The 26,520-nt window shown below is 42.5% G+C and overlaps 1 protein-coding gene and 1 non-coding gene across 2 annotated transcripts; both read right to left on the bottom strand.

Moving 5' to 3' along the window:
- Positions 1-13,967: 13,967 nt before the first annotated feature.
- Positions 13,968-22,529, bottom strand: RBMX (RNA binding motif protein X-linked). Its single transcript, XM_058291858.2, has 11 exons — positions 22,340-22,529; positions 21,058-21,181; positions 20,753-20,859; positions 19,948-20,119; positions 19,317-19,469; positions 18,963-19,077; positions 18,757-18,882; positions 18,587-18,669; positions 16,705-17,931; positions 15,729-15,813; positions 13,968-15,114 (listed from the first exon to the last, which is right to left on the bottom strand). Exons 2-9 carry the CDS (start codon positions 21,164-21,166, stop codon positions 17,621-17,623), a joined length of 1,176 nt encoding a protein of 391 aa, XP_058147841.1. The 5' UTR covers positions 21,167-21,181; positions 22,340-22,529; the 3' UTR covers positions 13,968-15,114; positions 15,729-15,813; positions 16,705-17,620.
- On the bottom strand, positions 20,944-21,009 carry LOC111763903 (small nucleolar RNA SNORD61). The gene has a single exon (XR_002796638.1). It is a non-coding gene; the product is annotated as a small nucleolar RNA SNORD61 (small nucleolar RNA).
- Positions 22,530-26,520: the final 3,991 nt, after the last annotated feature.

Genomic DNA, 26,520 nt, shown 5'->3' on the forward strand with positions numbered 1-26,520 from the left:
ACCCACCGCGCACTCCTCTGCATCCGCCTGCATTCTTGTCAGTGGCACCGGGAATCTGTGTCTCTTTGTTGTGTCATCATGCTACGTCAGCTCTCCGCCTGCATGGTACCACTCCTGGGCAGTCTGCGCCCTTTGTGGGGGGTGGCTCTCCTTGCACAAGGGGCACCCCTATGCGAGGGACACCCCCACGTGGCATGGCACTCCCTGCACACAGCAGCACTGCCCGTGGGCCAGCTCACCACATGGGCCAGGAGGCCCTGGGTATTGAACTCTGGACCTCCCATATGGTAGGCAGATGCTGTATCAACTGAGCCACATCTGCTTCCCTGTGTGAGTCCACTTATATGAAATATCTAGAATAAGCAAATTCATAGGAACAGAAAGTAGATTAGAGGTTAGCAGGGGCTGGTGGTAAGAGGAAATGAGTTATTGCTTAATGGGTAATGAGTTTCTGTTTGGGATAAGGAAAATATTTTGATAATAGTTGGCAGTGATGACAGCACACACTGTGAATGTAATTACTACCACTGAATGTACACTTAAATCAATTAAAATGGGATATTTTATGTTATATATATATATATATACACACACACACACAAATACACACGTTATAACCACAATATATTTTTAAAGTAATGTCTGCAGATACTGCAGCAAGCAGATGCCGCAATGAGCAAAGGTCACAATGAGCAGATGCCTCAAAAAGCAAGATTTTTCAACCAGCAGATGCTGCAGACACCACAACCGACAGACAACACAACCAGCAGACAATGCAACCAGCAGAGAGCAGAAGTGGCTCAAGCAGTTAGGTACTCACCTCCCATATGGGAGGTCCCAGGTTTGGTTCCAGGTGTCTCCTAAAGACAACTAGCATACAGAAAAGGGAGCAATGCGGGGGGGGGGGGGGGGGCATTAAAAAAAGTAATGCCTGAGGTAGTGGTAGAAATTATAGCCTTTTCTAAAAATGAATATGTGTGACAAGTGTTTAAACATGACATCAATTCACCTCTGAAAGAAGTTAGCTCAGGGCTCCTCCCTGGGCAGAACTAAAGTTTCTTAAAAAATAACACTAGTTATGTTCCAAAACAGAGATGAATGGGCAATCATATGTTAAATAAATAGCAAAGATTAAAAAAGGATTCTTTTTATATAGATTTCCAACATTTGCTTTGAGAATTTTTTCCAATTTCACCATTTATTGGAGTATGAATTTGGGCAAGTTAGTTTCTTTAAGCCTCAGTTTTTTCATCTATAAAGTGAGTATAATAATAGCATCTACTCTCATAATGAGAGGTAATGCATTTAATGATTCCCCCTCCCCACCCCCCCCCACCCCCCGAGATGGCTCCCTTATCAGTCTGCTTGCTTGCTGTGTCTGCTCATCTTCTTCAGGAGGCACTGGGAACCAAACCCGGGACCTTCCGTGTGGGAGGTGGGCGCCCAACTGCTTGAACCACATCCATTCCCCAAGGTAATACATTTAAATCACTTAACATAGTACCTGGCACACGGTAAATGCCCAATAAATATTCTTATTTTTTCTACTCTTCTCCTCCCCCCCAAAAAAACATGGTAATTGCTCCATTTATCTATGAACATGTGTCCTTTTGATATGTCACCATCAAGCTTTGTGTGTCCCCTTTCTGGTACAAAAAGATATCCTTTGCTTGTCTTAGATTTTCTTGCCCCAGCCCTGGAATCAGTCATTTCTCCAAGAAGTCCTGGTCCCTTTAAAAATGGAGGATAGTATAAAAACACCTTGTTACCCGACTGCTTTGAAAATCATTAAATTTGGTAATCAAGGCTTTTTTTTTTTTAAGATTTATTTATTTATTTAATTCTCCCCCCTCCCCCGGTTGTCTGTTCTCTGTGTCTATTTGCTGCGTCTTGTTTCTTTGTCCACTTCTGTTGTCGTCAGCGGCACGGGAAGTGTGGGCGGTGCCATTCCTGGGCAGGCTGCACTTTTGCGCTGGGCGGCTCTCCTCACGGGCGCACTCCTTGGGAGCACATGGGGCTCCCCTACGCGGGGGACACCCCTGCGTGGCAGGGCACTCCTTGTGCGCATCAGCACTGCGCATGGGCCAGCTCTGTACGAGTCAAGGAGGCCCGGGGTTTGAACCGTGGGCCTCCCATGTGGTAGACGGACGCCCTAACCACTGGGCCAAGTCCGTTTCCCTAATCAAGGCATTTTGATGTGAAAATTTTGTCCTGGTCCTCGCCATTTGTTTGATACTCAACACGCAAGCGGTGTCAGTTGCCTCATGACTTGCTACCCTCTGCAGCCAAAGCAAAGGGTCACATATTAGTCACACAGTAGCCCTTGCTCCATGCAAGAGCAAGGGGTCTTGTCTTAGCTTCTGTGGTCATTTTGTGTATTTTTGCATTTTCTTCTCATCATGGGACCTAAGAAAATGAGCAGTGATAATGCTGAGCAGAAACTTCACACCACCAATGAGCAAAAAAAAAAAGTAAATATGAGAGCAGTATTTGCATTACTGATCTTGCTAGGGAATATGGTATGCCTAGAACAACAGTATCCACCATTACTAAGGATAAAGAAGTGATAAAAAAGGTTAATGTTGGGAAGCAGATGTGGTTCAAGCGATTGGGCTCCCATCTATCCTATCAGAGGCCCTGGGTTTGATTCTCGTGGCCTACTAGTGAAGGCAAGTTGGCCCATGCCACCACAGAGAACTGAGAGCAGACAGCGAGCACAAACAAGGGTGGGGGGATAAATAAATAAAATAAATAAATCTTTAGGGGAAAAAGGCTGATATTGCAAAAGGAGTTAAAGCAGTAACAAATCAGCATTCCCAAATGCTCGAGGAAGTTGAAGATCTGTTATTAATTTGCGTAAACAGGAAGCAGTTAGCAGTGGAGGTATATAGGAAGCCATGATATGTGAAAAAGTGAAAGTGTTGCAAACTGATCTTTTGAAAAACAAACCAGAACAAGTGATGACAGGGTTGAAGTTAAGGCCAGGCACAGCTGGTTTGATAATCTTAAAAAGAGGAACAGCGTCCATAGTGTTGTGAGACATGGCAAGGCAGTGAGTGCTAATGAAAAGGCTGCTGATGAATTTGTCAGTGAATTTCAAGACTATGTAGAGACTGAGGGTTTCATTCCCCACCAAGCTTTTAACTGTGATGAGACCAGAGTTTTTTGGGAAAAAAATGCCAAATAGAACCTACATCACAAGAAAGGAGAACTGGCACTACTAGACCAGAATTTGTGGCCAGAAGCTGTGACTCAGATTTGGAAGGGTTTGAGGCTGACCCCAAGACTGCAGGTACAGAGGGTTCAGTTGTGCAGGATGGTGTATCTTTGGGCCAATCCACGGGTCTGGAGGTTGATGCTGCTGATTTGAGGAATTACTGGAGGAATGTTGTGAAGAGCTCAGCACTGAGGAGCTGCAGAAACTATAGAAGGAGCAGCAACAAGAGATGGCTGAAGAGGTTTCTTCAGGTGAGGAGAAGGACAGATGTCCCCAGTTCCTTGATAAAAGAAATGTGTGCAAAATTTGCAGAAGTTCAAAACTCTGGGGAGAAGTACCATCCAGACAAAGCTCTGACAAGCAGAAATGTGAATTTATTGAATGACCAAACAATTTCACACTTTTGAGGAATTCTGAAAAGAATAAACAGTCCTCGCTGGATAATTTTTTAGTGATGGTAACAAAGAATATGTCACAGCCTGTGGTGCAAGTTGAAAAAAGGCAGAAAAGAGAAAGAACACCTAAAGTGCAAGTGCCGGATGTTCCATTGGAAGGGGACTCGCCTTCCAAGTAACACTCCATGTAACCTCTCCCCCTTACCACTCTCCTCCCACCATCCCATTGGGCCATGGACTCTTAGTACAGGTAAAGTGGAGTTTCTGTTTTATTTAATCTAAGTATTTGTTAAATTTTAGATCTCTCATATAAAGTACTGATATAGAACCCTATCTTTTTACATATTGCCTGAAAAATGTGCATTGTCTTTGGTTCGGGAAAACATTAAATTTATTTACATTATTCCTTATGGGAAAAATTTGTTTGATACTCATCATTTTTAGTATTCAACATACCTCCTAGAACCAATTAATGACAAATACCAAGGTACCACTATATTCAGAAACCAAGATTTGGGTGCTTGGCATATCCATTCTATTGGGTTGTTATTGTTTCTAGGCTCAGTGTTTAGCTCTAGGAAATAAACTTATGTGTCTAGACACACTCATATACACACACATTTCTGTATCTACCTGTATACATATATTTAAAGCCATTAGTTCAAGCAGATACCTTCAATTCCAAGCCAGCACCTCAGGTTCTTTTAGCTTTCCTGCATTCCATGTGTGTAAGTACCTTCTCCAACAGTGAGAAAACTTGCTTTCATTATTATTAATCAATTTACTTATTTGCTCAATGTAACTAATTTCCCAAACACACCAGCTATTTCATCTTCTTACCACTTCTGGGACACACACTACCCTCCTCTGCCCCAGTGCCCCACAACATTTAAGTATGGTGTACGTGTTACAAATATGCCTTTTTGTAGCTCTCACCTTATCTATTCAGTGACCCATGGTGGCTAACTACCAACTCTTTTCATACCGAGAAGGTGCGAAGGGAATAAACTATGAGAAGGCTTGGAAGGAAAGGAAATAAGGGAAGGGATAGGAAAATGAGAAAGGGAAAGGAAGGTCGGAATCGATGGGAATATAGGAAAGATGGTAAGGAAAGAAAAGGAAAGGTGGGAAGGGAAAATGTTTGGGAAAAGAGAAGGAAGTGAAGGGAAATGGGCAGGGCAGGTAAAGAAAGGGAAGATGTGCATATAAGGGAACAAAACATGGGAATTTCATGGCTGCTTTTTTTTTATGGGTCATGTTTTCCTGCTTCTTGGCATGTTTGGTAATTTTTCATTGTATACTGTACACTGAGTAAAGAAGCTAGATTATAGTGCTTCTTTTGAAAACTGTTGCTTTGTTCTGACAAGCAGTTATTTTACCTGATCCTTGAGCCTGCTGAGGTTTAATTTAGGCTTTAAGGTAGTTATAGAGTCGTCCTTATTCTGGAGTGTGGTTCTTTCTCCTAAGGTATGCCCTTTCAAGTGAATATTTGGATGTTAAAAAGTTCTTTCCAGGGAAGCGAATGTGGCTCAATCGACTGGGCTCCGTCTACCAAATGGGAGGCCCTGGGTTCACATCCCAGGGCCTCCTTGTGAAGGCAAGCTGGCCCGCGCCCGCGAAGCGCGGGCACAGCAAGATGAAGCAACAAAGGCAGACCAGCAGACACAGAAGAACATGCAGTGAATGGACACAGAGAACAGACAGCAAGCAAAAGCGGCAAAGGGGAGGGGAATAAATAAAATAAATCTTAAAAAAAAAGTTCTTCCCACTCTGGCTCGGTCAGAATAACAATATCTCCTAGCATTGTGCAAACTCTAGTGTCTCCATTATTCTTTCAATCCTGTAACAACTGCTCTCTTCTGGGCCTCAGAATCTCATACTGCGCACGTGCAGCTCATCCCTCAACAAAGGAGCCACAGAGAACCCCCATACTGACATCTGGGGTCTCTCCTCTCCAAACCCCAAACTCTATTCTCTGACTCCTCTGTTCACTGGGACCGCTGTGCTCTGCTTGGACTCTATCTTCCTGTGCTAGTCAGAAAATTGTCCCCAGGCAGAGAACCAGAGTAAACATGAGGCTCACCTCACGTATTTTCCTTTTCTCAGAAGTTGTACTCCTATGACACCTATTGTACAATGCCTGAAATTAGTTGCCTCATTATATTTTTCCCCAGTTTTAGAGTTGTTGATGGTGGGGAAACAGGTCCAGTACCAATTTGTCCATCACGGCCAGAAGTGGAAGTTGCTTGGTTCAATTTTCTACGTATAGGGAAGAGGACTTGGCTCAACATCTACCTACCACATGGGAGGTCCGCGGTTTAAACCCCGGGCCTCCATACCTGTGTGGAGCTGGCCCATGCGTAGTGCTGATACACACAAGGAGTGCTGTGCCACACAGGGGTGTCCCCCGCATAGGGAAGCCCCATGCGCAAGGAGTGGGCCCCATAAGGAAAGCAGCCCAGTGCGAAAGGAAGTCCAGCCTGCCCAGGAGTGCCGCTACACACACAGAGAGCTGATGCAGCAAGATGACACAACAAAAAAAGACACAAATTCCAGGTGCTGCTGACAAGCATACAAGCAGACACAGAAGAACACACAGCAAATGGACACAGAGAGCAGACAACCTGGGGGTTGGGGAACGCGGGGAAGGGGATAGAAATAAATAAAAAATAAAATCTTAAAAAAAAAAGGGGAAAACGGACTTGGCCCAGTGGTTAGGGCGTCCGTCTACCACATGGGAGGCCCGCGGTTCAAACCCCGGGCCTCCTTGACCCATGTGGAGCTGGCCCATGCGCAGCGCTGATGCACACAAGGAGTGCCCTGACACACAGGGGTGTCCCCTGCATAGGGGAGCCCCACGCGCAAGGAGTGTGCCCTGTAAGGAGAGCCACCCAGCGCGAAAGAAAGTGCAGCCTGCCCAGGAATGGCGCTGCCCACACTTCCCATGCGCAGACGACAACAGAAGCAAGCAGACAAAGAAACAAGACACAGCAAATAGACACAGAGAACAGACAACCGGGGGGGGAATTAAATAAAATAAAAATAAATCTTTAAAAAAAAAAAGGACATTATCAAGAAAGTGAAAAGACAACCTACAGAAAGGGAGAACATAGTTTCGAATAATTAATCCGATATGGGTTTAACATCCTGAATATATTAAAAACTCCGAAACTTAACAACAAAATAACATGATTAAAAAGGAGGCAGAATATGAATAAACATTTCTCCAAAGATAATAAGCACATAAAATGATGTTCAATATCATCAGTTATCTAATATGACACCCAGGCCCAGAGCCTCAACAGACTTCAGCTCCTACACTTTGACTTATTGGACTTACTCCACTCAGCTAACATGGAGTTGAAGAAGGTCAACCACCACAACATGGAGCCTAGAGTGTCTACAACTAGAAGCGGGAAGAGTGCATCCAGTACCCATGTGGAATCTAAGCCCTCACTTGACATAGGTGTGCAATGGACACAACCAATCCAATGTCCACAGAGAAAATGTGGAATGGGTGTGGGAACGGTAGCCATGGGGGCTGCTGGGTGTGGGGAACGGGAGGAAGAGATGAGATGTGGAGGCGTTTTTGGGACGTGGAGTTGTCCTGGATAGTGCTTCACGGACAATTACGGGACACTGTAGATCCCCCCAGGGCCCACTGGATGGAACGTGAGAGAGTCTGGGCTATGATGTGGACCATTGACTATGGGGTGCAGTGATGCTCAGAGATGAACTTACCAGGTGCAATGGATGTATCACGATGATGGGAGAGAGTGTTGCTGTGGGGGGAGTGGGGGGCGGGGGCGGTGGGGTTGAATGGGACCTCATATTTTTTTTTAATGTAATTAAAAATAATAATAATATTTAAAAAAATATCATCAGTTATCAGGGAAATTAAAATAAGATTCACAAATGGGATACCACTGCACACCAAGATAGCTATTTTAAAAATATTAATGGAAAATAAGTGTTGGCAATGATATGGAGAAACAGGAATGCTCATGCATTGCTGAATGCTTAAGTGCTATACCAAGGAGGGCAGAATGTACTAAATCAGGTTGAATTTAATGACATAAGTTCACTTATTAGTGAATATGGGTTTAATGTGGTTTATCTCATGTAGTTAGGGTGGCTTTATCAACTTACCTGGATTCAGTAGTGGCCTAGAATTACTGAGATTGAAATGTCAGAGTTACCCTGGAATGATGTGAAGGAGGGAACCTAATGGCTTGGGTGGGGAAGGGGTGGGAGAATAGCCTCACCAGATATCAGACATGCTATTAATCTAATAAAAGCAGAATAAAAAGTTTAAAACAAAAAGAGACAGATATCGGCAAAGGATTACTCAAATAAAGAGCAGAGCACCAAATAAATATTGGAATTTTATATATGATAAAAATGTTATTTCAAATCATTAAATGCTGTTGGGGAAAAAAGCCATCCATCTTGAAAAAAATAAAATTAGATCCCTACCTTGTACACCTTACAAAAAATACCAAATGAATTATAAGGCGATCATACCAAAAAAAAAAGCTTTGTAGAAACATTAGGAGGTAATTTTTATAAACGGGCAATAAACATATGAAAAGTTGTTGAACCGCACTACTAATCATGGAAACCAAAACAAGGGAACAAATAGATGTGGGTCAAGCAGCTGAGCATCCACCTCCCACATAGGAGGTCCCATGTTCGTTGCCTGCTTAAAGAACAGAAACAAGCAGAACAAATGAAAAAACCAACTCAGGGAAGCCAATGAGGCTCAGTGGTTGAGCTCTGGCTTCCTACATACAGGGTTCCAGGTTTATTCCCCAGTGCTCGATACCTCAAAAAAGAATCAAGACACCATTTTTCATCCATTGGATTGATCAAAATTAGAGTTTTGGGAGTGAGCATAGTTGAGTGTTTGAGCACCTGCTTCCTATGTACTAGGTCCTGGGTTCAATCTCTGGTGCCTCAAAAAAAAAATTACAGAGCTTAATACTGAGTTGACAAGGATAAGAGGAAATAAGAACTTTTGCACTTCATATTAGTCATAGAAATTGATACTGCCTTTTTTGGAGGGCAACTTAGCAGTGTATGTTAAATTGAAAGTATGCAGAAAGCAGATTTGGCTCAACAGAGCGTCCACCTACCACATGTCCAGGGTTCACACCCAGGGCCTCCTGACCCTGTGTGGTGAGCTGGCCCACGCACAGTGCTGATGCTTGCAAGGAGTGCTGTGATGTGCAGGGGTGTCCCCCACATAGGGGAGCCCCACATGGAAGGAGTACGCTCTGCAAGGTGAGCTGCCCCACGTGAAGAAAGCACAGTCTGCCCTAGAGTAGCGCTGCACACACGTAGAGCTGATGCAGCAAGATGACACAACAAGAACAGATTCCCAGGGCTGCTGACAAGAATGCAAGCGGAACACAAAGAGCAGACAACGGGGTGGGCGGGGGGGGGGGGGGGAGAAATAGATAAAAAAATAAATCTTTAAAAAAAAATTGGCAGATAGAATGACAGTACCATTTATGGAAATGAGGAAATGGGATTGTTACAGTTAGGAAAGGACACCAATCCACTGATTTTCAAATTCTGGCCATGGAATCCTTTAAAACAAAACTATGTGTGTGTGTGTGTGTGTGTGTGTGTGTGTGTGTGTGTGTATATATATATATATATATATGCAGAAATTGAGTATATATTGGTTAAAGTGGCATGCAGAAGGAAACTTTCAATGTATAGTACAGTGCCAGGACACTCAATAAACATTCATATATACACCTGTACTCTTAGAATTGGTTTTTAAAAGAATTTCTTGGGAAACGGACTTGGCCCAGTGGTTAGGGGTTCGTCTACCACATGGGAGGTCCGCGGTTCAAACCCTGGGCCTCCTTGACCCGTGTGGAGCTGGCCCATGCACAGTGCTGACGCGCACAGGGAGTGCCCTGCCACGCAGGGATGTCCCCGGCATAGAGGAGCCCCACACGCAAGGAGTGCACCCCATAAGGAGAGCTGCCCAGCCCAAAAAAAGAAAAGTGCAGTCTGCCCAGGAATGGTGCTGGAACATGGAGAGCTGACATAACAAGATGACTCAATAAAAAAAAGAGAATCCCGTGCAGCTGACAACAACAAAAGCGGACAAAGAAACAAGACGCAGCAAATAGACACAGAGACAACCAGGGTGGGGGGGCAAGGGAGAGAAATAAATAAATCTTAAAAAAAAGAAAATTTCTTGTGCAATAACAATAAAGAGGGGGAATCAGATATGGCTTGAGAGACAGAGCTTCTGCCTACCATAAGGGAGGACCTGCATTCGACCTCTGGGGCCTCCTAGGGAAAAAGAGAAAGCATGCCTGCACGGTGAACCATTGCCCACACATGAGGCAGTGCCTGCACAAGTGCCCGTCCATGTGTCTGCATGGTGACCCAGAGCACCGCCAAGTCACACAAGATGACGACGTATCAATCAAGAGACACAAGGGGAAGAATCAAGGTGAAGTGCAGCAGAAACCAGGAACTGAGGTGGCGCGATTGACAGAGAACCTCTCACCATCAGAGGTCTCCAGGATCTAATTCGGATTATTCTAGGGAAAATGGGACAACACAGCAAAAACAAGGTGGTAGGGGGAGAGAAATAAGTCTTAATAGAGAGTGGGGTTAGGGAGTAGGGGTATATGGGAACCTCAAAATATTTTTTCTACCCCCCCCCCACCAGTTGCCTGCTTTGTCCCCATTCGCTGTGTGCTCCCGTGACTGCTTCTATCCTTATCAGCGGCCCCCGCAATCTTTCGTTTTGTTGCATCAGCTCTCCGTGTGTGTGGCACCATTCTTGGGCAGGCTGCACTTTCGCGCTGGGCAACTCTCCTTACGGGGCGCACTCCTTGTGCATGGGGCTCCCCTATGCAAGGGACACCCCTGCGTGGCAGGGCACTCCTTGCACGTTATCAGCACTGCGCATGGGCCAGCTACACATGGGTCAAGGAAGCCCTTGGTTTGAACCTGACCTCCCATGTGGAAGGCGCACGCCCTAACCACTGGGCCAAACCCACCCCCATCCTCATGTATTTTTAATATAACATTTTGTGTCATCTGTATCTTTTTTATTTTAAAAAGTACTACAAAATGTTTTTTTAAATTGACTTTAAAAAAAAATCTGTTGACGGAGCTTCTCCTGTCACGAGGGGTAGATGCCTATACTAATGTTGGGAGTCTAAGCGTTCTTGAACATACAAGCTCACATGGCTAAGACTGATTCCTATGAGAGCCTCAGCATGTTTTAAGAAATATTTCACAGTAATGTACTGTGTTGGTGGAGGGGTGTTGTATGGAAATTCCATACTACATGCTCATGATTAAGATCACAATCTCTATAATAAAACATACTTATAAAGATTTTTAAACTGAGTATAATTAACTCAGCTTTCTACACTGTATTCCAAAAGACACTTGAGCCCCCAAAACTAAACAGGAAAAAAAAAACTAATCTCGGTAAGATTTTGAGCTAACTTAAGATGCCAACTCCCTCCCCAATCCCAACCCTGAATATGACACAGAAGAGGAAGGTTGCTGGATTACCGAATATTTATGCAGCACTTAGCTAACACACTATTCATTCAGTCTTCCCAGCTGATACTATACTATTATTTTTATAACCAATTTTTTAAATTCATTTTTAAAAAAATATTACATTCAAAAAATATGCGGTCCCCATTCACCCCCACCGCCCCCACCCCACCACTCCCCCCACAGCAACACTCTCCCCCATCATCATGACACATCCATTGCATTTGGTGAATACATCTCTGGGCATCGCTGCACCTCAGGGCCAATGGTCTATTACCATCATTTTACCAATGAGAAAACAAATAGAGAGGAAAGTAACTTGTCCAAGGTCACATAGCTGGTAAGGCTGCAGCGGAGTCTGAACTCAAAATAGTCTAGATGAAAATGAAGAACACCCAGAGTGACAGGAGGGGGCGAGTCTGGGGTGAGGATGGCCTCAAATGCAAGAGGGGTGGGCAACCGCCGCAGAACAGCAGCTTGGGGAGGGGCTTTCTAATCGTACCCTTCTGATCTCCCCACAAAGCAGTTGGAAGATCATTCCCCATCTCTTCACTGCAGCAAGGCAGGAAAAACAGCAGTGCTAATTAAGCCAGCTGGAGGCGGAGCCTCCGTCAAGGCATCACTAGAGCTCCAAGGGAGGGCGAAGCATAGTATAACATGTGGAGGCAGAGCCCTTCACTGCGCACGCGCACACTAAAACCCCACCCCTACACCTTGAACTGGTAATACAACCTATCACTCCAAGGCAAAAATATGGCTCAAAGTCAACAAGACCCTACTCTTAATCACCGACACAGGGCCAAGAATTCCCAATCATTTGAGGAGCACCTCTAACATAGAAGACTGAGTATGAAGTAGAAAAAAACAGCATCAGTAACTTCGTGCGAAAAACACAGCAGGGAAAAATACACAAAAAAAAATTTCTTTGGGAGCTTATGTACAGCTACAGTAATCAAGGTATAAATAGACACATTGAACAATTTTTTAAAAGTATTCAGAAATGGACCCAGGTATAATATGGTTCTTACGAAGATACCAAAGTAATTCAATTTTTTAAATGGACAAGACTTTTGACACTTGAGGCAATAAGATAAACAAGTGGCTAATACAGACATGAAAAACCACTCAAAAAAAGCTATGTGAGATACTGCACTGGATCCAGGACATTAGAGGAAAATGTGTGAAACCTGAATATAAAAAGGTAAAAAGGAAAACACACTAAACCTATCTACATTACCACCCATCCAGTCCACTTGAAGATCTTTACCCAATACAAATGAAGTTATTTCCATCAAAAAGACTTGTACAACAATTTTATAGCATTATTCCTATTAGCCAAAACTGGTACTAGCCCAGGTGCTCATTAACTGAATGGTATATTCATAGATTTGAATTCTACTCTGCTGTTAAAGGAAATGTACACGTTGATACATGCAACTCCATGGGTTAAATCTCAAAAAAAAATATGCTAAAAAGAAACCAGACACAAAGTACAATGTAGGCTTTCAATTTATATGAAATAGTAAAATATCCAATATCCTAGTGATATAAACTAGGTTGGAGTTGCTTCTCTGGGGATGGGAAATAGGCTGTTAAATAGAAAGGAACAAGGCAACTTTCTGCAGTGCATTTTAAGTTGTCTTCATGGGATTGTGCATTAGTATAAGCACTTTTCAACTGATCAAACTCTACAATGTGTAGAGTGCTCATTACTCAGAAAGGAAACAAATTAGAATACAGCAAACCTCCCAGGATGGCTAAATACAAAAATATTAAAAACTTAACCAGAATTCTTCATATACTCTTGCAAGGTAAACAAAAACGCAATATGGCACTAAGTATTCTATAACCCACGAATTCTACAACCAGGTATTTCCATTTCTATCAACTTCTATAAGAACATTCATCTATGAATTTACAGAAAAACAGTGGTTGTCCCTGGGGGATGAGGGCAGGAATTAACACAAAGTAACTTTTTATGGCTTAGCAACAATGTCTCCTTGGTCACAAGTTTCAAAACCTCCCATAATTGTTACCTCACAATATTCATACATTTCAGATCTCCAATTTTTAAGAGCCCATACTGAACCCGTTGATACCATTTGTTTTTCAGAAGTGTATTGATCTGAGCCTTGAGTGTGAGAACCGATGAACTGATGTTTTTCTTAACTGGCGTAGAGCTGAGATTTACAGAATGAAAATACTTCCGAATTTATCTGCTATCCCTAACAGGTCAGCTACATTCCTTTCTCATGTGACGAGTTGTTTAACTGGTTATATAACAATGCAATGCCATTCTGGGTGTGAACAAGTGCATAGAGGTTAAATGGTCAAGAAACTGAAACATGCACATGCAGCAGCACATCATTTGTGCTCCTTGTTTTGTCCAAAGTGTGGCTCATTGCCATAATTATTCCAAAGAGTTAAGCAGGAAATGGGGGTAAAGGAACTACTATATATTTTAACCTTCAAGTTCTTTCAAGACTCGATCCATTAAGTTTTTAGGGTGAAGACTAAATGAATTGCCTTGATGTATAGCTGAAGCCCCATTAATAAAGGTCTAGTCATATTGACATTCCCTTGCAACTGCAGTGCATCAAAACTGGGCGGGGTAGGTTATATGGGAACCTTCTACATTTTTTTTTTAATGTAAGGTTCTTTGTGATAATATTAACTTAATAAAAGTGTATTTGTTAAAGCTAAAAAAAGTAAAAAAAAAAAACAACTGGGCTGGGGGATAGAGAATGAGGACATACTTAAATCCTATTAAATATTTTAAAACAAACAACTTATTTCCACAAAAAAGATGCCATTTTAAGTTTTATTAAGTTTCAAATACAAAGCACTCCTGTAAAGGGAATTTATAATACCTAAGTTCTTTTGATTGACAAGGTAAAGGAAAGCATTTTCTGAATCACTATTTCTTTTACAATCAGCATGAATGAAGACCAATTCTTTCCTGAACAGGAAAAGAATTTAGTCTGTCAGTAAACTATTTGACATATATAGGCTTCTGCTCATTTAAGCAAACTCCATTTGCTTTGCTTTGAGTTCAGAATTCCTGATATTTACTTATCTCTACATTCTACACTATTGCCAATATTTAAATAAAATCTAGAGCTAAGTCCTCAGAAGCATTTACCCAAATAGATTATAGAAAGAGTGTGCTAACTGAAGTGCAAAAGCTATTTCAATTTATCCTGTCTGATTAGAAAAATTTGCCAAAGGTTAAACATTCTCCCATATTATATTTAAACATGATAGTACTATAATCACTGTAAATTTTAGAAACTGAAATTCTTCTAACTCAACTCAATCTATTTCCTTTTAAAACAATTCATTTTCATATTACTGGCTGTCTCAAAAGCAATAGTTTGCACCTTGACTTTAGGAGAGGGTGTGTGAAATAGGCTTTAAAAAACGAGTGGCTTGAGTACTGTTACCAGTTTTAAAAGCGTGCTTGATAATTGTCTCCAGTTAAGACTTCAACCTTTACTATTCCCTTTGTTTTACAACTAAATTGCCCTCTTTGGATATACCAACACCAAAATGTTTCACTCACTGAAAATCACTTTAAGACTTACCACCATTTATGCCTTTCATTTTTCTAACTCAACTTTCTGATATTCTCGGCACTAATTAATAAGGTATAAATGGCATTTACCCCTATGACTTTAAACAAAATGAAAGCCAAAGCTGTAAAATCTCCTGACTTCCTGTCTACCTCCCACTTACCAATTTCCTTGTCTCCTTTCTCCATTTGGTTAATTAATTACTTGCTTTCAAGTAAACTACCACCCCTAGTTAAGAGTGCTACTCAATACTGATGCCTTCCCTCAGGTCCACAGGAACCTTTGAAGGCAAAATCTCCTGCCTGCACCAAACCAACTCTGATGAGTACCGCTAATGCATGTTGTGCCATTGAGAATCAGCATTCTTCCTGTTTCGACAACTCTGTAAAATGAAAATACATGGAGATCAGAAGATGTATTATGTCCTTATCGGAAATTATCTCCCACTATTACCTAATTTTTAAATAGTTGCTTTAACTAACAGTAAAAAAATGCTTTTTAAGTACAAGCTCTAAAACACAGCCGTAAAGACCCTTTAAAATGGCTGAGCAACAAGTTGTGAAAATGTTGCATACATCATTACACCAATTACGATACCTGTGCAAGTGAAGTTTGCTCACATACCAAACACTAAGCGCCTACCTGGCTCCTGTGTCAAAAGAACAATTGTATACCAAAAGGCTTTAGGGACTAAGCCAGAAACAGAATGGTACCTATGTTAAAGATAACCCCACACATTTAATTGAACTTCATTAATGGTGAACGTTGTCAACTGTTCCACACTGCAGCACTTGCTCTCATTATCCCTTTTGTGAGGATCAACTAACTTGCTATGGTCATAGCAATACAAAGTTGCCTAAACTTTTTTCCAGGAGGTACTGGGGTTTGAACCAGAGACCCTCATACATGGGAAGCAAGCAGGTGCTCGACCACTGACCTATATATACTACCCACTCCCCCGCCTAAATCTTTAAGACAATTGCTTTCAAAACTTACCTTGGCATTTGATTTCTCTTGCTGCCAGCCTTATCTAGTATGAATAAATCAGCACTCCATGACCACAGTGACCAAAATCCTCAACCTGTAAAAATTAAAGATGACTAGTTAGCTTTATGGATATTCTTTAGAACGTGCCTATAACTGCCCTCTTTTCCAGAAAGAAAAGGCAAGTTCAGACTTGCAGTTTAATGTATTCATTAATGTATTCAAGTTCTACTACTTCTCTTAAGTGGTGGAAGATTCACTGGCTTGGGATGGACTGGAATGGCTTAAATGGTTAGGTTGCATGGCTTATGGATTCTCATTCTGTTCCAATGGTGCACTGCCATGTTAAATCCATAAGTTGAACGGACAAAACTTATTTGAAGGATTAAGTGCAGTAAAAGGATTTTTAGTTGGAGGTCTTCAAGTTTACTACATTCAAGAGCATCTTTTTCAACTTCATGGCTGGACCTGGGTCATGTTGCCTCAGGTTTTGCTTTATAAAGACCACTTGGAATAGATTTTCTCCATACAGTGTAGTTTCATAGAACTAAAAACATGTCAGGCATCCAACTAAATGTCAAGTTTGCAATGGCTTACAGGGCTAAAGAGGGGGCCCCCAAACTCAAGCCATCTCCTATATTTGATTAAAGACTAATTTGAAAAAAAAATGTTAAAATATATGAAGCATGTTTAAAGGTCTTCATCAAAAATAGCCTTAAAAAAAAGATACCCCCTCCCAAACCCCAGATCACTATTGGTAAACAGCTGTATTAAGGCCTTTAAGTGTCAGACATGCTTTTAAAAAAAAAAAAATCCAAGTGCTGAATTTGGAGGACTTCTAATACGCTATTGAATATTGCTTTTCCAAAAAGTTTTAAAATCTAGAAAGCATTTCCATTGCCATGATGTACAGTATGTTTCACTGTACTATGAGGAAGGTAACTGTTCAATTTCGACTTAGACGGAAAAACTAGTTTGCTTTGCTTACCATCTTTGCTGTTTCACAGGCATTTGATGCTTTAAATCTGATGTGGAATGCTGATAGATTCACTTTTTAGAAGTCATAAGCCTTTGAGAAGTTGGAGATAACTTCATTGCTTATCTATTTTCTCCTTTGCAATCAAGCTGTTCCTTTAAAAGTGAGACACTACAGAGTTGCAAAAATTTGAAACAGTAAGAGCAAGCATCGTTTGCAGCTTCATGGTTGGTTTTGGCCAAACTTTTTTATTTAGTATTCTGTAGTTGTTTAACACACACTTAAATGGTCTTACTGGGGGAGGGGAGAAAGGGGAGGTTCTTGCAGATTCCTAAAGAAATGTCAGAAAGGCAAAATATGGCCAGCATTATATCCATGTTTTTTTTTGGGGGGGGGGGGCTTTACTGGGTGAATAGCACTTTCCTTACATAAGCATCTGATCTCAGTTTTCCATACTGAGAACAGAGATTTCAGTTTGAAGACATCCTGAAATCCTAATTGTAGCATTACCCCCACCACCCGCTAAAATATCTAGCTTGTATAGGCAGAAAGATTCATCTCTCCATTTTAGATGGCTAGATGTTTGTGGAAGCTCTCTGGAGTGCTTGCTGCATTTACTGGGGAAAATCAGATAGGAAGTGGCCTTTAGGGACATTCTTACTTGGAAAATTACAACACTAGTACACAAGTCAAGTCTTACACATTTAACATTTGCTTGTTGAAAGCAATGTCATAAATCAAATAAAATTAAACATGTTTTACTTTTCCTCACAAGAACATAAAAATTATGGAGGGGAAACTTAACAGGTAATTTAAAAAAGTTAACACAATTTTTCCTCTTAGTAGTCCTTGGGTATTTATGACAACAGTTTCCACTTTTTGTTTGTTTTCTTTGAACAGGGGTTTTGGTCCATAGTTTTGTTTGTTTTTAGTATCTGCTTCTGCCTCCCCCTCTATCAGATCGGCTTCCTCCACGGCCACCACCTCTTGGTGCTCCGCGGCTTGAACTGCTGTAGGAATCACGTGGAGGAGGGTACCCCCTTTCCATAGAAGGGGGAAGCCCTCTTTCTTGTCTGCCAACCCGATCACGGCCACTTGAGTAGAGATCACTTCGGCTGCTTGAGTAACTGTCTCGACTTCCACCATATCCGTCCCGTGAGCTGCTGTAATCATCATAGCGACTGCTTCCACCATAAGATGGCGGGGGCCCTCGTGTAGGTGGAGCACTACGTGAGTTACCTGCAGGGTCAATGGTCAGGTAATATGGCAACACTATAAATTGTATATATACAACATTTAAATCTGAATTTACAGAATTCCTGTATTAACCGTTTACTTTCTTAACTGGGAGGCTTTAAACTCTGCCATTGCTGGCCATAACAGGGATTTGCTCATCTGCTGAGATACGGAAATGGATTGATTTTAAGGTTTGTTTGAAAAAAGACTGAAGACGGTGTGTATTTCAAGAGGATATTCCAGACAGCTTGTTATTTTATAGTAGAAACTCAGCCACTTTCCAGTGATAAGTTGCAATTTTGAACTGTAGACTTTCCTTCATATTGCAATGGTAAACATTTGATCTTGTTAATAAAATTTTTAAATTGTATTTTCACTGTTGGGGGAAAACACATAAGGCTGCCAATTTAAGCAAGCAAAATTCCCTCCAAAGCAAGCAAACAGCCTCAAAACAAAAACAAAAATAAAGAAAAAACAAAGAAAAACTTTGGAAACAAAAGCCCCTTACAAAACTAGGAAAAGCCCAGCTGATAGTTACCCCCTCTCAAAAGCAAGCAAACGTCCCTTTTAAAGCAAGCACCACACAGCCTAATTAAACTGGCTCACGAACCTAAATACTCAAGCTTGTGACAATCAAGACCCTCAACCAGTATCTTACCATAACTCTCATATGAATCTCTGTAGGACCCTCCACTCGGATGATCTGAATAATCTCGATCACGACCATAGCCATCTCTATCACTAAATTATAAAGAGAGAAACTATTAAAGGCCCAGAGATTAGTTGTTAAATTTCTGCAATCAAGCCATGAAGCAAAAAGTCACCTACCTATAGCCTCTTGAAGGGTAGTCATCACGTGAACTGGAATGACCATAATCACGGTATGTATAATCTCTTGGTGGTGGTGCATAATCTCTCGTATCACGAGAACTTGGGTAATCTCTGCTTGAATAGCTACAGAAACAAAAGTAATTTAGATCATGCTTTCAGTATGTTTTCAACCTTAAATACAAATAAAGAAGCTATACTTTTACCTGTCTTTAGTAGAATATCCATCATCTCTTGGGGACAAATAAACATCTCTACGAGAGGGCAAGGGTTCCCTTCGTGGCGGGCCTCCATAACTATCTCTTCCACGTGAAACAGGAGCTTGAAGGGAAAAATCATTTTTAAATATACCCAAAGATAAAAGTTAAAATGTGATTGTAAATTCACTAGCGATTCAACCAAATATGATAGGGAGCAAGATCTTGCATTTCCTACTCTTTTCAGTGTTTATTACATGTACCTAGATGGCCTGAAGTCCATGAGTCAGCCTTAATATTTTAAAATTCCCCTCAACTCCTTGGTATGGTGGTAGGATAGATTGTTATAAATTGAACATTTACCTCTCCCTCCCATTCCACTGCTGCTGCGAACTGGTCCTGAGGGAGCAGATCTTTTAGGAGGAGGTCCCCCACTTCGTGGTGGTGGTCCTCTTTTCACTGGAAGTGGTCCCCTAGAAGAGGTCATGTTAAAATCCATGGAATAGCCACCATCATCTACATTAGAATAAAAGAAACAAATGTTAGGAACACTCGCAAGAACCCACAAAAACCCAGAAGTTTTCAATGATTATCTAGAATATAACCATTTGTTTAAGGTGGAGTCTAGGTTTTAGTTTTCACTTGTGTAAAATGAACACTTGTAGAAGAAGTCATATAGACTGGGAAAATTAAAACTGAAGTTTAGTGCTAAAAGCTTACTTCAAAAAATTACATATGGTCTCGTTTTTTTTCAATATGCCCAACGCTTATTATTGTCTACCTTTAAAAAGGCAAATTTCGTTGAGTTTCTCCTACAAAATTATAAACTTGGTAAGGAATAGATTGCCCACCATTTTTAAACACTAAAGTTTAACTTTAGGTGCCTTCTGTTTTTCTTGTAAGACAGTCCCGTTAGTAAATGAACATACCAGGGTGAGTTTACAGTCCCCCTAACCTATAGGGGTTAAGCCTACAAGTCTATGCAAGTCATTACCCATGTGCCCTCCACGTGAGGGAGGTCCTCTGGTTCCTCCGCTTCCTCCTCTTCCGCCTCTAAGACCTCTAGGAGGGCCCCTGCTTCTTGGAGGTGGAGGTGGTCCACGTCTACCACTTTCAAATGATGGTTTAGTGGCTTGTTCTACCTTGATGGCTTTTCCATCTAAGGACTAAAAAATGTTTTAAATTTATTTACTAATTCACCAAAACCGTTATATCAAGATTTTAAAAACTTGCACCGAGCTGCCAAATTTTCCTTCAAAATTTAGTTAAAACATTTTACCAACAGGTAAATTTCACTCACCAGTCTTAGATAAAATGCTACAAATATAATCAGTATTAGGTAAAGTGGGACTTTTCCATTTACTTAATGCTTACTCGGTTTTTAAAAATACTGATTATTTGAGCAGAAACAAAGGTGGTAAGATCCATTTACACTGCTGGTAAGTAAAATTTAAAACCAGGTCAGATGGGTATCAACTTGTTATAAAAACAAATACTAGAGGAAAAGGCAGGCTATCAAATCACAGTTTGTGGATCCCGAGAAAATATTGCCAAGTGATATTCCGAAACCAGACTCTTGAAGAGAATAATCCACAGTTGGGCTACAAAATTTGGTTCCTAAACTACAATACAGTTTAGAATACCACTACAAAGGACTATGGTCAAAGGATCCTAGAAATAAACATTCAAAAAATAAAAAATTCGAGCTGCTCTTCACAAGACTTGAGATAATTCCGAGCACACTGTGCTGTTTTTTTACAGACTAAGAAACATGGCTTTAATTGTACAGACTGTCTTACCTTTCCATTCATGTCTCTGGCTGCATCCTTGGCATCTGCCGGGCTTTCAAAGGTGACAAAAGCAAAACCTCTCGACTTGTTGGTTTCACGGTCTTTCATCAAGAGTACTAAAAAGGAGTGTGGGGGAGGGGGAAAAGGAACGTTAACGCTACCTACTTCCTATGAAACCACAAACGCGAATCCTTAAGAAAAAGCTCAGGACTTCTTAGAGGACAAAAATCATCTCCGATGATCAATGCAATCAAACTCATCACAGCTCACCTTTTAAATTATAGTAAACCAGTGTATACTTTCAGATAACTCACCTTCCACTATTCGTCCATATTTGCCAAACACTGCTTCAAGGGCTTTCTCATTTGTTTCTGTATTGAGCCCTCCAATGAAGAGCTTTCCCGGACGGTCTGCTTCAACCATTTTTTTTCCCGGAGTCTATTGGGGGAAAAAAAAAAAAGTATTCCTCTCTACAGAAAGTCCCTGAAGACAACTTGGTTGGCGGGGTTCGCGGGGAAGGGGAGAGAAATAAATTTAAAAAAATTTTAAATCTAAAAAAACGTCCCTCAGGTTTAAGCACGTGCCTTGTGGAGCATTTTTCATGTCTAACTAAAACCATTATTCCTAAAGAAAGTAACGGAAATCAATTTAAGACATTTGTTACTAACAAATTTACCTTAACCTGGTTAAAGGTGCCAACCTAAGTTTGCCATTACCCTTAAACCTCCTCGGGTGTTTTAAATCAACCAACAGGTACTCTGAATTTGAAAAAGCGCGTTTTACTTTTAATCCTAGATTTTTTCCCGTTCTAAAGAATCGACTTTTAAAAAATTCATATCCTAAACACCCTAAAGATTTCTTAAAGACAGGCACCTCATTCAAGGTCACAGGGTAGACGAAGGACTTCTTTCAAGGACTCCTATTCCTTATTGGGACTCCCTAAGTAAACGTGATAAGCAGCAATCTTAAGTTTAAACCAAGTTGTACCGCAGCCTTTTCAAACGCCCTCGCCGAAAACGTTACTATCTCGCTTAAAAAGAAACGAGATCTCAACGTTGTTTCCTATCGCGCACGCTGTAGCCACGCTTAAGTCTGCTTAAGACTGCGGCAGAACCAAGAAAAGCGGTCATTAATAACCGCGTGGAGCAAAGACAAAATGGCGACACTTGGCGTCAGCCCAGAACAATCGGCATCTATCGGGCGGACTTTTAACCATTGATAGTGGCTGGGAAAATCCAAAGGGGCGTCTCCCCAACCGCCGCCAAAACACTAGGACCCCCACATCAAGTCCACATGCCCATCCTTAGCGCGAGCCCAATGCAGGTCCAGAGCGGCGGTGCGGTCTCCCCTCGCCCCGCTCCAGCCCACAAGCCCCAACCTCCGCCCCCATTCCCGCAGGCAACCCGCTCGAATTTCTCCAGAAACCTAGGACGGGAAGGAACACCCCGAATTTTATTTTCCTTCGCTCCTCGATTTCACTGAATAGGTTGGCGCCTTTGCCTTCTTAAAATGGCGCCCGCCGCCCCCGTCTCTAGGGAAATAGTCCCACGTTCCAACGTGGGAAGCACATAGCAACGTTTCAAAGGAGGTACGTACCGGAGAATCTAGAACGGTTTCAAGCTTCCAGGAACTCGCCAACAGGCGCTTCCTAGCTGCTCAGGAGGCTTGCGGGCTGCCGGGTAGGGGGAGAGGGTACGACGAGAAAGTCGCTAGCACTACTGCGCAACGAGGGCGAACAAAGGAGACAGCAAACTTTATACTGCCCGGGAACGAGGCTGAAGGACCCGGATGGAAACGAAGTTTAGAATTTGAAACGCAAAGGGAGGAGGGGGAGCTGTTCCCAGTGTCTCCATTGGCTGCTGCCTGTGTCGCTCACTCTTCAGCCCGCCCCTTTCCGCGGGCCCGCCCTGTTCCGGCCGGCGCCTGTTTCTAACCGTTTTCCCTACCCCCACTCGCCAGGCGCCAGGCGGCGTTTTTGCTTTCTGCTAAAATGGTGCACAGGCTTCCTTGAATAAAAGGCTGAAATTTACTGAACGTTCTAGAGGTCCGGGCACGGTGATAAACACTTTTCACCCACTAATTCGGTTAATTCTCACAACGACGTGTTGACTGTAGATTCTCCCACTATCCCAATTTTACCGAAGTGGAAAACAAAGAAGTTAGGTAATAAATGATATTTTCCAAAGTCAGCTTTCACAAGAATTTTTGATGTGGGGTAAATTTTGGCAGGTAAATGACAGTTGAGGGGGAAAAAAAAACAAACATACAAAGCGGCATACAGCTCGTTCGTATGTACTGAACGCCCACTAAATGGCAGGCTCTGGGCTAGGCCGTGAGGTTGCAACCGAAACAAGCCTGACAAGGACAAGGAGTCTCGTGGGTAAGGTTGCCAGATCTACCAAATAGAAATACAGGATGCGCATTCGTTGTTGCTCTGAAATTCAGATTTAACCGGGCATCCTGTATTTTATCTGCCAGTCCTACTTGTGGGGAAGAAATTACAATTAAAAAATAATAAACAAAATAATTATATGTTGTGTTTAGTGCCAGGGAGGAAGTTATGTGCTGTGATGGGACAATCCTAGAGAGATCAAATTTGATTACGTGGTCAGGGATGGTTGCTCTGAAGAGGTGTCTTTGAGATCACACTTAATGGGAGAAGGAACCAGCTATGAGGAGGAGCTGGGGGGAAAGCTTTACAGCGAAAGAACAGAAAGCATAAACTGGAGGGAAAGAGCCCAGGATAACACGAATTTAGTGGCATAAAATGAGGGAGTCGAGGTAGGCAGGCAGTATCTTGGAAGCTCACTGGGAGATTTTTAAGGGGCTAAGTATGGAAGCAAGGATACCAGTAAGACAGCTGTGGGAGCAGACCAGGAGAGGACAGGTTTGAATTGGGGTGGGGGCAGCTGCCATTGGGAGGAGGGAACAACTGCTAGATTTATAAGGCAGGCAGAGTGGACGAATTTGCTAATGAATCAGAAGGGGGAAAGGACTGGGATGTAAATGGGAACACTCATGGATGGACTCCCAAATATCTGGTGTTAGTAGCACAGATGGCGATGACATTTACCAAAAGAGGAAAGATGGCCAAGGAAAGGGGTGGAGAAATCTGGTGCTCAGGGCTAGGATATAGGCTGAATTATTACCTTAGAGATGGTAATAAGAGCCATCAGAATGGATGAGACCACTCTAGGAAAGAGGCCCAAGGTCATACAATATGAACTAAAAAAGAGAGAGAGAGAGAAAATAACTGGAAGGAGATATGCTAAAATGACGCTCTGCTTTTGCTCGGTATCAACGTTAACAGTTATCTAAGAGGGGCAAGTAGAATTGATGAACTTTTGTTACTGTTCTTTCTTAGAGTTAACAATCTCCTGACCATGATGAGTTATGATTATATGCCAGGCTAGTAGTAGTAAAGAATCCTTAAGTCATGGGTTAAAGCTCCTAACACTAAAGAGAAATAAGGCAAAGGCCAGCAGTGCAGGAATTCTCATCCTTGGGTTTTTGTTGTTTGTTTGTTTTCCCCCAGCCAAATAAGGAATAGGGCAAAAGTCATGACCGCCAGTCTTCAGATCGAGTAAAGTGAATGGATTAGATCTGGCCATAGTCTGGAGTAAGCCAAATAGGTAAAATGTCTTAAACGCGAGTCTCGGCAAGCAGGGCCGGAACCCTCACGGGGAACCCAGAGACATCCCTCACCTGGGGAGACCGGCACTCTCCTCAGTTTCAAGTCAGTCTAAGCCAGGCCCTTCCCCCGTCCTGGGCTGAACAAGGGAGGCCCCACAGTAGATGTCCCTGCCCTCCCCCCGCCCGGGTCCCAAGAAGGAAATGTGCATCCTTAAGGACCGGATCGCTCCGTCCTTGGCGGTTAGTTCCTAGGACTGTCGGGAAAGAGGAGAGTCGGTTTTAGGGAGGCCGCTTTCCCAAGGACACGAAGATGAGGGAGGGGCGCGGGGCTATTGGAGGGCAGTGTGTGAGAGAAACAGTTTGCCCACAGCACTGGGTAGAGCAGACAGAGAATGACAATGGAAAGAGAGGAAGAGACTGGAGGGGGGGAGGCAGAAGGCTAATGGATAGATCCTGAGGGCAAAGCGGGGAGGGGAGGCTTTTTTTAAGTGGCGGAGCAAAGTAATCAGATTTGCCTCTTAAGACTCCAGCTGCGGTAGGGATATTGGATTGGGGAAGGGAAGGACTGGTGCGGACAGGAAGCAGGAAGACAAAATAGGAGGTTATTGCTGAAGTAAACCGAGAGTGGGTTCCTGGGTGCCCAGGATTTGAGGGCCTCTGGCTAGTAGGCACTTTGGATGAGCAGGTCTCACCCTGGCCAAAGTTTTCTGGAGGTATCCTTGAAGTCACAGATCTTTTGCCTCCTTCCTTTCTGTGTAGTCCTTTGGGATGATCATTATATGTAACTGTATTTTATCCTTAATATAATTTTCCCCATCATCTCTCTCCAGATTCCATCTTGCTGATTGGATGCTAGACGGAGTCAAGCAAGATGACTTTGCAGCTAGGTGTCCTTGGCACTGAGTTTATATCTAGGTGAGCAGCATAGACGGATTCTTCCTTCATGGTTGTGAAAGCTTGGAAGGGGACCTTGAAGAAGTAATTTACAAATAGGTTGAAGCTCACATGTAGAAGTGCTCCAGGAGATTTAAAAAGAGCAATTTATGTGTAGTCCAGGGAGGTAGTCAGGGAAGAATTCCTGGAGGCCCAAAGTAACATTTAAACTCATACCTAAAGGATGTTTGAGGATTTAAGGAAGTTGTGTAGGAACACCTTGGGAAATGGCCTTAAGCTAAGAGGAAGTCTGGAGCATTCCAGAGAAATTTTTTAAATGCCAGTGTGTTTGACTGTAGTGCATGGGAGAGAGTTATGGGTCAAAATCCATTCATTTAATCCTCAAAGTAACCCTGAGTAAAAAACTGTTTTCGAGGAACTGAGGTGGTGCAATTGACAGGGAACCTCTCTCCCCATCAGAGGTCTCCAGGATCATATCCCGGTGAAACCTAGAGGAGAGAAAATGAGAAGAGAAGACAACAGACAGCAAAAACAGCAGGGGGGAGGGAAGGGGGGAAATAAATCTTAAAAAGAAAAACTATTATCAAATAAACAGCTAAAGTAAAAGCGCTGACTATGGGAAAGGACAGTCAAAATTCAATGAGTTTCCACAATGGATTTAACTATTAAAGTACCTGCCTACATTATCATGCAGCTGATCCTATCCAGCTGAATCTCAGACCAAATTCTTGAATCTTAGATGCACTCTTTCTTTTTTTTGAGGTACTGGGAATCGGACCAAAGACCTCATACATGGGAAGCAGGTGCTCAACCACTGAGCTACATCTGTTCCCCTTAGATTCACTCTTTTTTTTTAGGATTTATTTTTCTCTCCCCTCCCCTTCCCCCCCTCCCCCGTTGTCTGCTCTCTGTGTCCATTCGCTGTGTGTTCTTCTGTGTCTGCTTGTATTGTCAGCAGTACTGGGAATCTGTGTCTATTTTTGTTGCGTCCTCTTGCTGCGTCAGCTCTTTGTGTCTGCGGAGCCACTCCTGGGCAGGCTGCACTTTTTTCGCACAGGATGGCTCTCCTTACGGGACACACTCCTTGTGCATGGGACTCCCCTATGTGGGGGACACCCCTTCATGGCACAGCACTCCTTGTGCGCATCAGCACTGCGTGTGGGCCAGCTCATCACATGCGTCAGGCAGCCCTAGGTTTGAACCCCGGACCTCCCATGTGGTAGGCGGACGCTCTATCTGTTCAGCCAAAT

Source organism: Dasypus novemcinctus, chromosome X, assembly GCF_030445035.2.
Source record: "Dasypus novemcinctus isolate mDasNov1 chromosome X, mDasNov1.1.hap2, whole genome shotgun sequence".
NCBI lineage: Eukaryota > Metazoa > Chordata > Mammalia > Cingulata > Dasypodidae > Dasypus > Dasypus novemcinctus.

Coding starts and splice junctions, on each gene's coding strand:
- RBMX (XM_058291858.2), bottom strand. CDS start 21,166: ATGGTTGAAGCAGACCGTCCGGGAAAGCTCTTCATTGGAGGGCTCAAT. Junction 19,470..19,947: donor CTCACGTGGAGGGCACATGG/GTAATGACTTGC, acceptor ATTCTAATGTAG/ATGATGGTGGCTATTCCATG. Junction 18,670..18,756: donor TACCCTTCAAGAGGCTATAG/GTAGGTGACTTT, acceptor TTTATAATTTAG/TGATAGAGATGGCTATGGTC.